Source organism: Grampus griseus, assembly GCF_964374135.1.
Source record: "Grampus griseus genome assembly, chromosome: 2".
Taxonomy (NCBI): Eukaryota; Metazoa; Chordata; class Mammalia; order Artiodactyla; family Delphinidae; genus Grampus; species Grampus griseus.
Genome location: NC_139018.1, coordinates 11,252,487 through 11,263,148, shown reverse-complemented (window position 1 = coordinate 11,263,148; position 10,662 = coordinate 11,252,487). Strand labels below are relative to the sequence as shown.

General features: G+C 41.1%; 1 protein-coding gene across 1 annotated transcript in view; it reads right to left on the bottom strand.

The window, feature by feature from the left end:
* Positions 1 to 209: 209 nt before the first annotated feature.
* Positions 210 to 10,662, bottom strand: part of BTBD7 (BTB domain containing 7) — a 50,934-nt gene continuing 40,481 nt past the window's right edge. Inside the window, exons 7-10 of the mRNA XM_082647729.1 lie at positions 10,368 to 10,557; positions 9,782 to 9,960; positions 7,361 to 7,795; positions 210 to 5,485 (exon numbers count right to left, since the gene is read on the bottom strand). Of these exons, the coding sequence (XP_082503855.1) occupies positions 4,670 to 5,485; positions 7,361 to 7,795; positions 9,782 to 9,960; positions 10,368 to 10,557 (1,620 nt within the window). The 3' untranslated portion in view covers positions 210 to 4,669. The remainder of the gene's footprint in view (positions 5,486 to 7,360; positions 7,796 to 9,781; positions 9,961 to 10,367; positions 10,558 to 10,662) is intronic.

Here is a 10,662-nt window from a genome sequence, read left to right as displayed (position 1 = left end):
CCAAGAAATCCATAATACTTGAAAAAAGCCTCTGAATAACTGAAAGCATAGAGACAGAGGAGAAGTCCACCTAGAAAACCTCCCACTTCTACCTAGTGGTGGGGACAACATTGCTTCTATAACTGAGGGCTGTGTGCTACCTGCTAAAACAGACTGTATCCAACTCAGCGGGTTCTATCCAAGCCATTTATTTGAAACGCCAACTATATGTAGGATAAAGTCAGTGTTACATGCTTGTCAGTAACAGTAGAAAAATAGAACCAGTGAAAACCTTTGTACAACTGTAGTGATACTCAAAAGAGAAATGTATCATTTTACAATGCTTCACACAGACGAATTCAAGTTTGGAGGTACCTAAATAAAAATACTATATATTTCTTTAAAAAACACTATGTACATTTGAAGCGTAAACAAGTTTTACAAAGTACTGGTTATGCAGGTTGTAGAAAACACTTGCATAGGACATGAAATCAGTTTAAGAAAAATTTCTGAGCCTTTAGCATTGAAGGCACTTGACTTTATACCAGTAACAGCACAACCACAAGAAATGCAGTGTTGTAGAAGATACCACCTCTCTGATGCACAGACGTGGTACACAAACAGCAAGTGGAGTTCAGGAGTCTTTATCGTTCAGCCACCCCACCTAAGAGCAGGATCCCGTCCCACGTGCCCATGGAACCCAGATACACAGTCACGTGCAGGTACACGATGAAGCTTCCAGAGCTCACTTCAGCTCTTAGACAGAACCCACGTAAACACACAGACACAAGAAGTTATTTTCAAGACACACACTTGCAAGTAATCTTTCTATAGAAACGGCCACAGCATTATAATATTCAGAATATGGAAGATTGACTCATGGTCTGAGGCTTCTCTAGAGGAAAAGAAAAATCAAAACTTGCCAATACAACAATTACATAACACCTATTGCAATCGACAGGACAAAAAGACAACATTTCATAAAACACTGTTCGTACAACAGTGTTAATGGAAAATAATACAATACACTTTAGTGTGTGACGGTAATTCTTTTAGTAAGGTTATCTGTAATGAGGTTTTAAAGTAAACTCCTTAGTAGACAAAGTAAACCACTGCAGAACGGGGAATAGCACCCATCACTGCTGCTTTAATAGTAACTTTCAACAGTAAGTTGAAGGTCAACCAAATAATTAAAAAAAAAAAAAGGCAAACATTTCCCTTTGAGTTCAGTCCTAAGATAAAAACATAAATGCCTTAGAATTGCAAAACCAGTATCTTACAAGTGTTTCAGGAAACACATTTTCCCCTAAAAGGCGGATTTCAACATGAAAATTCATATTTTGATGAGTAGTTACTGAGAAGTGTTCATCTTTCACCTCTAGAGACCAGCACGCGGGGATCATCTTTGCGTCCCGCTGCTGCCAACACGTGGGGGTCATCTTTGCACCCTGCTGCTGCTGCTGCATATGCGGTTTCCCCTCCATCATCACCTAAATCCAAAGGGACACGTATGGTCCACTGCTGCTAGAGCTTGGACAACAAATCCAAAGAAAACTCAATAAAGAACAGTTTGTTAAGGAAGCAGAAACAAGAATTAAGCAAAGTTTCATAGAGTTCAACCCAAAAAAACCCCAAAAGACTCAAATAAAAAGAACTCATTTAAAATCTACCTGGTTACCAAAATGTCAGGAGAGATTAGGTCTAGGGACATGCCTAGAAAAAGCTACAGGGGCGTGTGAAAAAGAGTATGTATAGTACATGGTAAATTCAAACAACGATTTTTTCAGGAATAATTTTTGCCTTTCATGCTGCTATCTTTTTCCCTTAGGAGTCACAGGTGACTCTGAACTGAAATTACTAATCAAAATCACAAAACTAAAACAGAAATATAAGAAACAGACCAACAGCATCTTGAAGAAACGTAGATCTTCTCCTTCCGCTCCAGGCTCTAACTGGTATTCGCTAACCTCGACACGGCGGACACCAAAGGTGGCGACTGTCTAATGGCCTGATTGTCCATGGCCTCGAGAGGAGATCTGGTATGTTGAGATTTGGTTCTCATGAAATTTCTACACCGAGTAAAATGCTAGGTCCCGTGGCCTAAATTTTATATTATACATGTTTATTTCTGAGAGCAATCTTACTCAGACTCCACATTTATCTTCGTACAGCACTGAAAGAATTTAATGCTTAGTAAGCATTAAAGAAAACTGAATAGATGGGTTCAAAAGCCAGAGGCACATAGCTATTCAACCTACCCTACTGACCATACTTCACAAGATACATTAAAAGTCCACTAACACCTACCCTAACACTAAACCCACATCTGTTTCCCTTCTGGAAGTCACAGCAGTCCACGATCCACAGCGCGTTTCTCTCTATACATAGAGTTTAGCCAGGTATGCTACTAAATTATTAAAAGCAAACTTCATAAATTAAATAAAACTATGAACAGTGGTCACTTCTTTTATAATTATATTTTAGGGACGTGAAAGAATATTTAATAAATTTTCAGAAAAATGCATGTGTGGCACCAATAGCTCTCGTCTAACATTTTTAAAAAAAACAGGTTGGAGATGAGAAAGATTTCCCCCACCAACTATGTCTACTCACTCTTCTTTGCAGTACCAGCACAGCACAGTCTGAATTCAGAATAGAAATTTAAAACTGTATCAAAATAATTCATGTCAACACATGTATATGAATACACATTAAGGAATATGATGGAATTAACACTTTGTGTTTCTGAGGAGAGACAGACTGAGATTGGCTTCAAAAGACACCGTCATCTATCATAAAGTCAAAAACCTACTAAAAATGAGAACAGAGTCCTAACGTTTTTCATCTTTAAAAAAAGGAGCCTCAAAGGCGACGATGTGTAGCCGACCTCACAGTAGCCTGGTGTTGACTCTGGGAGATCTGGGGCTCGGTGTGCAGCTTGGCCGACATCGAGGGACGTACGGGCAGCAGCTAACTAGCCAGGCAGCAGAGCGAGTGGCAGCGGTTTGCCGGTGGAGACAGACAAACTGATGTGTTCCCATCTTTAAGACTACCTACTGTTAGGATTTTTTAAAATGTCAGATTATTCCTGAGTGTATATCCACAGGGTAAAAGTAGGAAAAGATTGTAAGAGAAACTACAGTTTCGGGAGAAATCAGAGTTCTTGACACCCAATAGAAACCTATTTACTTAAAAGTGCATGTCATTCATTTATATGGTAGCTTGTAAAGGCTCCCTAGCCCTGCATAGTTTTAGAGTGAGTGTGAGTGATTCAGAGTTTTTTATATATATACATACACAGAGAAGAGGCTCCCAACATCCTTCACGGGAGGGAGTGTTCAGAAAGTCTCTTTTCTTCTAAGTGCTACGGTTGTGTGTGTATGTGTAAAAATAGAAAGTGAATGCTCAAATAATGCTGAAGTGATTTAAAAACTCAAATACTAATGTATTTACATTGGAGAGTAAGAAAAAAACAGTCCTTAGCTCACACATTGCCCTTCTAAGGGAGGGGATCTTAAAAGATCCCATGTGCTCAGTGGTTCAGTAAAATCCCAAACCAGCGTCCCCAGTGGAGTTCAAGTAGGACATGTAGTATTTCACCGAAGGAAAAAAAAAAAGGTTTCTTTTTCTTTTTTGGTGACAAAGCATTATGCATTATACAACAACTTCTTTAAAGGAAACCAAAATTCAGACACACTTTGAAAAACACTTAAAAGAAAATATCTGCTTACAAACACCAAATGACATCCGTAAGGCTGAAGCCCTTTTGTTTTTTTCCCACAGAGAGCAAGACAACTGAAGGCAGCAAAGCAGTCACTCCCCCGACATCTGGAGAGTCGCAGCTCAGAACCGGCAACCCCGCAGGGCAGGCTTAAGTTACTTCGCTAATTCCACTTCTTTAGGATTCCAGGAAAGCCGATCGCTTTAGAACCTCATCTAGTGAAACTCTAATCCACACTACCAGAATCTGCAGTGATTCTAACAGCATCTGCACTGTGAATAAAGCAACAGCTTGAGTCTGGACACAAAAGGCTTTTCTCCTTCTTGTTCTTTACTGAACCAGGAAACTTCAGGATCCCGACTGGATTCCTGCTGGAGGAATGAAGACCAGCTCCCAAGACTCATTTAAAAAGTACGACGTTAGATTTATGAAGACTGAGCAGGAAGATTTCTGAACTAAAACGATTACTGAAAAGAGAGGAGCATTTTGATGTGCTGTTCTTTGGAATTTCTATAATTAAAAAATAAACACAGAACTATTTCATAAGAAAATACATCTTAGTGTGCAATCCAATGCACGTGGAAATTGCTAGATGAAAGGTAAAATGCAAAAAAGTATGAAAATACAGTCCTTTAAATGTGGCAATAAAGTTTAACATACTGATATAAAAACAATACAGATAAAAGTACAAGTGCAAAAAAATTCCATCATTTGTAAAGAGAAAAAAAAAAGTGCCAGCTTGCTTGCTCTTAAAAATGCTTCCCCCACACAATTGTTCCAACACAAAACAGACGCAGCATTCAGAATAACCCTCTTAGCATGCCATGTCTAACAGACGTGTATATACAAAAACTAGAATAAAATGACGTGAAACTGAGTTATCAGCTGGCATCAATACTCTAAGTTGTTGGGTTACATCATAAGATGGGATGTTTCACATCTCAGGCACAGACGACTTGGAGGTTGCTCTCAAAGGGCGGACTTTTTGTAGAGGAAGTCTGGCTTGCTTGGTGACCTCCTTCCTCTGCTGATTGAATCTTCCCTTTCCAAATCTGTACTTCGCTGAGCTCCATGGCCCAAGGGCTCGCTGTCCGCCAGTCTTCTACCAGATCTCTCTTCTGGAGCTTCGGAGCTACATGCAGAATGTGAAGGTCTGTTAGGAGTCAGCCCAAAAGTCAAGTCAGTTTCCACTGCTGTTCGCCCCCTCACATGGGTTGGACCGTTGCCGGCATTTTCTGGGGCTGCCAAAGGAAAGTCCGACCGCTGGGGAGGCTGCTCAACAACATCGAGGTGTACCGGCTCATTCTTTTGTCTGTGCAGATGCCCATCAGGGGAAAGTGGATATTCTCTCCTAGCTTCTTCCTGCTTTTTAGGAGAGGTCTGGCCAGGTAGGTAGGCTGACTTTAAGCCACTTGGTGATGCCTTATTGTGGCTATACAAATCGGGACCAAAATACCCACCTTGCGGAGGGGAAGGGCTGCGTCTGCCAGGAGCCGGAGTAGACGGTCTACAAGCAGCGTTCGAGAAGTCATAGAAATCTGGATATTCCTGCTGATTTTCTCGAGTGTCTGGTTTTTGCTCTAGTGTGTGTTTCTTTCGAGATGTGTGTGTATGCCTCTGTGGAATACACGATAGATGCTGGGGAGGCCCTGGTACTACTTCAGACACTGACTGGCTTAATTCTGTGTCTACAGCAAGTTCGGGAAGCCTCCTGTCCTTGAGTGACAGTGTGGACACTCCCATGGCGATATCTGGCATTAGATCATTTAGCACAGGTTGTGTACACTGCAAACAGAAACAACACAGGGGGAGGGTTAAAAGAAAATGGCCCAAGACTCCCTCTTTTTCAAATGATGTTCACTGATTTTTGTTTCCTCTTAGAAAAATGATACATGCTTTTTTTTTTTTGGCCGTGTCACGCAGCTTGTGGGATCTTAGCTCCCCGACCAGGGATCGAACCCAGGCCCCCGGCAGTGGAAGCATGGAGTCCTAACCTGGATTCCATGGACCATCAGGGAATTCCCCTGCTTATTTTTAAAATGATAAAAATATAGAAAGCTATAAGGCAAAACCCCCACAAAAACCCTAAACTTCCCTACTTGAGATAACCATTGTTATTAGCATTTTGAAGCAGTTCTCTTACCTTTTATATTTTGCACACATATTTTCATAAAATTTAGTGCATATATAACACTGCCATTAATACTATTTAAATTACTGCATACTGTTCTCCACTGTATTGATGAGGCATGACTTCTTAACCATTCTTCCACTGTTGGACCTTAAGGTTGCTTCCAATTTTTCATTATTATAATCAAGACTGTAATGAACATACAGATAAAACACCTTTGACGGGAGTTTTAATTAAAATATAAAGTAGGACTTCCCTGGTGGCACAGCGGCTAAGAATCTGCCTGCCAATACAGGGGACACGGGTTCGATCCCTGTTCCAGGAAGATCCCACATGCTGCGGAGCAACTAAGCCCGCGCACCACAACTGCTGAGCCTGCACTCTAGAACCCGCGAGCCACAACTACTGAAGCCCATGCGCCTAGAGCCCGTGCTCCGCAACAAGAGAAGCCGCTGCGATGAGAAGCCTGTGCACCGCAACGAAAAGTAGCCCCTGCTCGCCGCCACTAGAGAAAGCCCACGTGCAGCAACGAAGACCCAACGCAGCCAAGAATAAATAAATAAATTTATAATAAATAAATAAATAAAATATACAGTAGTAGAACTTTTGTAACTGTAGAACTGAGGGCCAGGCCAATAAGATGGGAATTTGGTTTATTCAACACTATCAATCTTTGCTGTTTCTTCTTTTTGGAGGGGTTCGGGGGGACAGCAGGGAAAGCGGATAGAAGGGTATAAGGTGAGGAAGGACCATAATGTGACCCAAGGCGTACACTAGTCCACAGCTTCCAAAAGGCCATCTTTTAATGAAGATTCCCTTAACTAATATATGTATCTTTTGTTCTTCTCTATATTGAACACTATTAACAGTATGTGACTAAGCAGGCAGACTTAAAAATCACCACTGTTTTTTTTCCAAATGTATTATATAAAACAGAAATTCAGCCTCTAATGCAGTGCAAGATCAAGCAAAGAATTCTTGCTTAATTTACTACCTACTAGCGCTAGCGACTGTGATTTCCAGTCAAATGAGTGTTCTGATGGAATAGCTTGCTAGAGGCAGAGACATGCATGCGGGTTAATTTTCTGCCCATTTTATGAATGAGGAGTCTTCTGCCACATTGTTCCCGATGGTATACTCAGCTACAAGTAGCTTCCCCTTCCTGCCCCAACAAAGCCTTTGGTAGAATAGAGGTCGGGGCCAGACTCTTGACACGTGCTTGAACAGCACACTATGAAACCGGTAACGTCATCTGCATTGTCCAGTAACCCCACCCTTCTGGATACCTGCACGCGAACACAAGGGAAGGCCCTGGCCTACTCCCACCGCAAACACCTCGTCTCTCTTCTCCGTCCTTTTTCATCCCCCTACACTCTCTTTTTCTCTCCCTTTTCCATACTCCCTTAAGTCTATGCTTTCAGCTTGTCAGTAACACTTCTGGGCACCGCTGAGTCCCAGGGGCCAAGGAAATTGCTTCTAACATTCCAGAAGCTTGTAATTTTAGGTAGGTTACTGAGGTGCAAACTTACCACTTGTCTCTCAGATACTACTGCTGCTGAGGCGGCGGCGGCTACCGTCTGTCTCCCCAGCCCTGTGGTGCCGGGACAGTCAGGTCCTGCTGCTTGAACACCTGGCAAACAGACTGGAGGGGGCACTGCTTTAGGAGCTGCTCTGGAGTGAAACAGTGAATGATTACAGGGATAAGAGAACGAACGTGAAGGGTGTTGGCTGGGAGGTCTTTGTCTCCAGCCCGCTTTGAGGTGGTGATGGACTGGGGTAGCTGGGGGGTGGTATGGCGGTGGTGGAGGTGGCAAGGGTGGATGGAAGGCCACAAAAGAGTCCGGATCTGTAAACACGGTTTCTGCAGCGGGGTTACTGCTAACTCGACATCTCCCAGACTGCCTCATTGTCAAGAGTGGACTTTCATCTCCAAAACGTTCATCAGGAAAGAACTTGTGAGGATTCTAAGAAAGAATGGGGGGGTAAACAAGGTAGGATATTTGTTAGCAGATTTCCTGGACAGAAATTTACAGGCTGAGTTAAGCGAGTACCTAGGAAAACCACATTCGGCAACAGTAAAAGGCACAACAGACTTTTCTAGGCCAGAAGCCCAAGGAAAAATTACCTCAAAAACAGTATAAAAGGGTAGAGCGCAGCAGCTATCAAGGAGAGCAGTGTAACTGAATACTCCAGAAAGCAGGTCAGTAATCTCTTGCAAGATTATGTGATAATCAAAAACAGGAAATAAAACCTAATGCAAATATGTCTTTGCTAAGAAAAGAAAATTAACATTAAAAACAAAAGGAGGGGGCTTCCCTGGTGGCGCAGTAGTTGAGAGTCTGCCTGCCGATGCAGGGGACACGGGTTCGTGCCCCGGTCCGGGAAGGTCCCACGTGCCGTGGAACAGCTGGGCCCGTGAGCCATGGCCACTGAGCCTGCGTGTCCAGAGCCTGTGCTCCGCAACGGGAGAGGCCACAATAGTGAGAGGCCCGCGTACCGCCAAAAAAATAAAAAAATAAAAACAAAAGGAGGAACTAACACACCATTGTAAAGCAATTACACTCCAATAAAGATGTTTAAAAAATTAAAAAAATTAAGAAATTTTTAAAAAGGAGGAAAAGGCATATAAGTGAGGATTCTAGAACTTTCTGGCAAAACATCTGTACACTTTCAGTCTGAAATAAAAACTACAAAATACTATTCCTTACCTATTATATAGAAATAAGTTTGATTAATATTTTGATAAGCACTAATGGAAATTCTTAAACTGTAAAACTTACACAATTGAAGAGATCAAATTAAGATACAATTTAGAATGGCAAAGAGAATAGAAATGAACAGAAAACAAGCCTGTTTTAGAGATAGAAACCACAGTAAAAATTGAAAATCGAGAACCTAAAAATGGTGGGAAAAAAAAAAAAGAACCTAAAAATGGCCTGCTCCTTGCCTAAGGCCACCATACCATGTTCCCCTTTGAAAACTCAGGCTAAAGTGGTTTGCAGTTAGTGGCAAGAAAACAATTCAATCACTTGACCAGATGAAATTAAATTTTATTTTAGGTTCTACTTTAGTTGCTGTGAAGACTACTTTACACATTTTATACAAAAATGCTACTGCTTTTTGTACCAAATAATTACTAGAAATGGGTTTCTTCGTGCTAGTTAAAAAAAAAATAAAAAGCACTCATTCCTTGATTCTCATGCTTATAGGGTTTGAACCATCATGCAAAAAAAAAATTCTTATAATGAAGGGGAGGAGAGAGGGAAAAAGAGAGGCATATGGAAGGTCTGTTAAGTATGTAGTAGGCTAAAACCTGATACCTAGTGAGCAAACCAGGGACAGAAAGCAGAGGAAGGTCAGAATTTTCTACTTTCTCTTCCACTTCTGTTGGGCGTACATACCATGAACTTTTAGCAGTTAGCATTTATGTGCTTAATATATACAAGAGGCATAGCTGCTTTACATACAGCAGCTCTTATCTTCACAACAATTCATTTTACAGGTAAGGAAACTGAGGCACAGAGTGGTTAAGTAACTTGCTCCAAGTTAACTAATTGGTAAGCAGCAGAGCCAGGCTATAAACCCAGTTCTCACTCCAGAGACTGTGCCCTGTCCACTCTACCACACTGCTTCTCACTGGGGGCTTTCAGGTCATCCAAGACACCAGGGACAGTCAAAGAGCATGTACAAAGAAAAAGACATGCTACAAGGGCTCCTTGGGATATGTAAAATACTGCCTGAGTGACAGTCAAGGCTCCTTATATTTTAATCTTTTTTCAAGTATAAAAAATTGAATATTTATTTAGAATGAGAAATTGCAAATTTTAAAATATGACATATAACACAACATCACAAAATCCAAAAGAATACCATAATATTTTCATTATTAATAATAACTGACAATCTAACACAAGGCTCCCTATTTTAAATGGTTTAGTGCCGTTTCCCACCTGCAAGAGCTCTGCAGCAGCATCTGCAAGCCCGAACTCTCTCAATACTCGAATCTGAATTTCATAGCTCACTGTGGCGCCTTCCCCACAGTTAAGTGCGTAGGCTCTCTGCACCTGCTCAGTGTGTCGTAGCTCCTGCAGACGTCTGACCATGTCTTTCATAATGAGGAGACGAGGAACTGGAAGAAGAGAAATAGTTTGTAGGCACAATACCTGAGCTACACAAAAGACCACCTGCTGAATGCAAGAAAAAAGCATGTGTTTTGCATCAGAATCTTCTCATAAATTTTTGATAGTATTTTAATTTCCTGGATAGTAATTTATATACTTCTAATTATTTTTTAAGGTTTTAAAATTTCACTGTGTCCAAAAGGCTCTTGGTAATACCAAACAGCTCCTGAACTGCATTATTAGTTCACAGCCCAAATAAAATTTTACTTGCATATATTCTCTTCTGGATCTCAGGATATTTCAAAAGTCTTTTAAATATATTCATTCTTTTATTCAAATAATTTTTTAAGTCCTGACTATCCAAAATATGATCATTCATTTAAATATAATGCCTGAAACAAGGTTACTGCCTTACCTGGGATTTCATTTGCTACAACCGAAGGAGGGCTTGACTGGTTACTGCTGATCTGCTGGTGGCTGATCACGTGACAGCACTGTGGCACGGCGTTATTGACCATGTAAAGTGTGTCTGGCACATTGGACATTCTAACCATTCTCAAACGCACAAGATCTGTTTGTTCCACCATCATCTCGTCTAGCACTGACTGAAAACAATTCAGTATTAACAGAATTAGTCAACCTTACACCTCTGCTAAATCACATTTAGAGAAAGATCACCGCCATCATCATATAAAAAGGGAATTAATTTA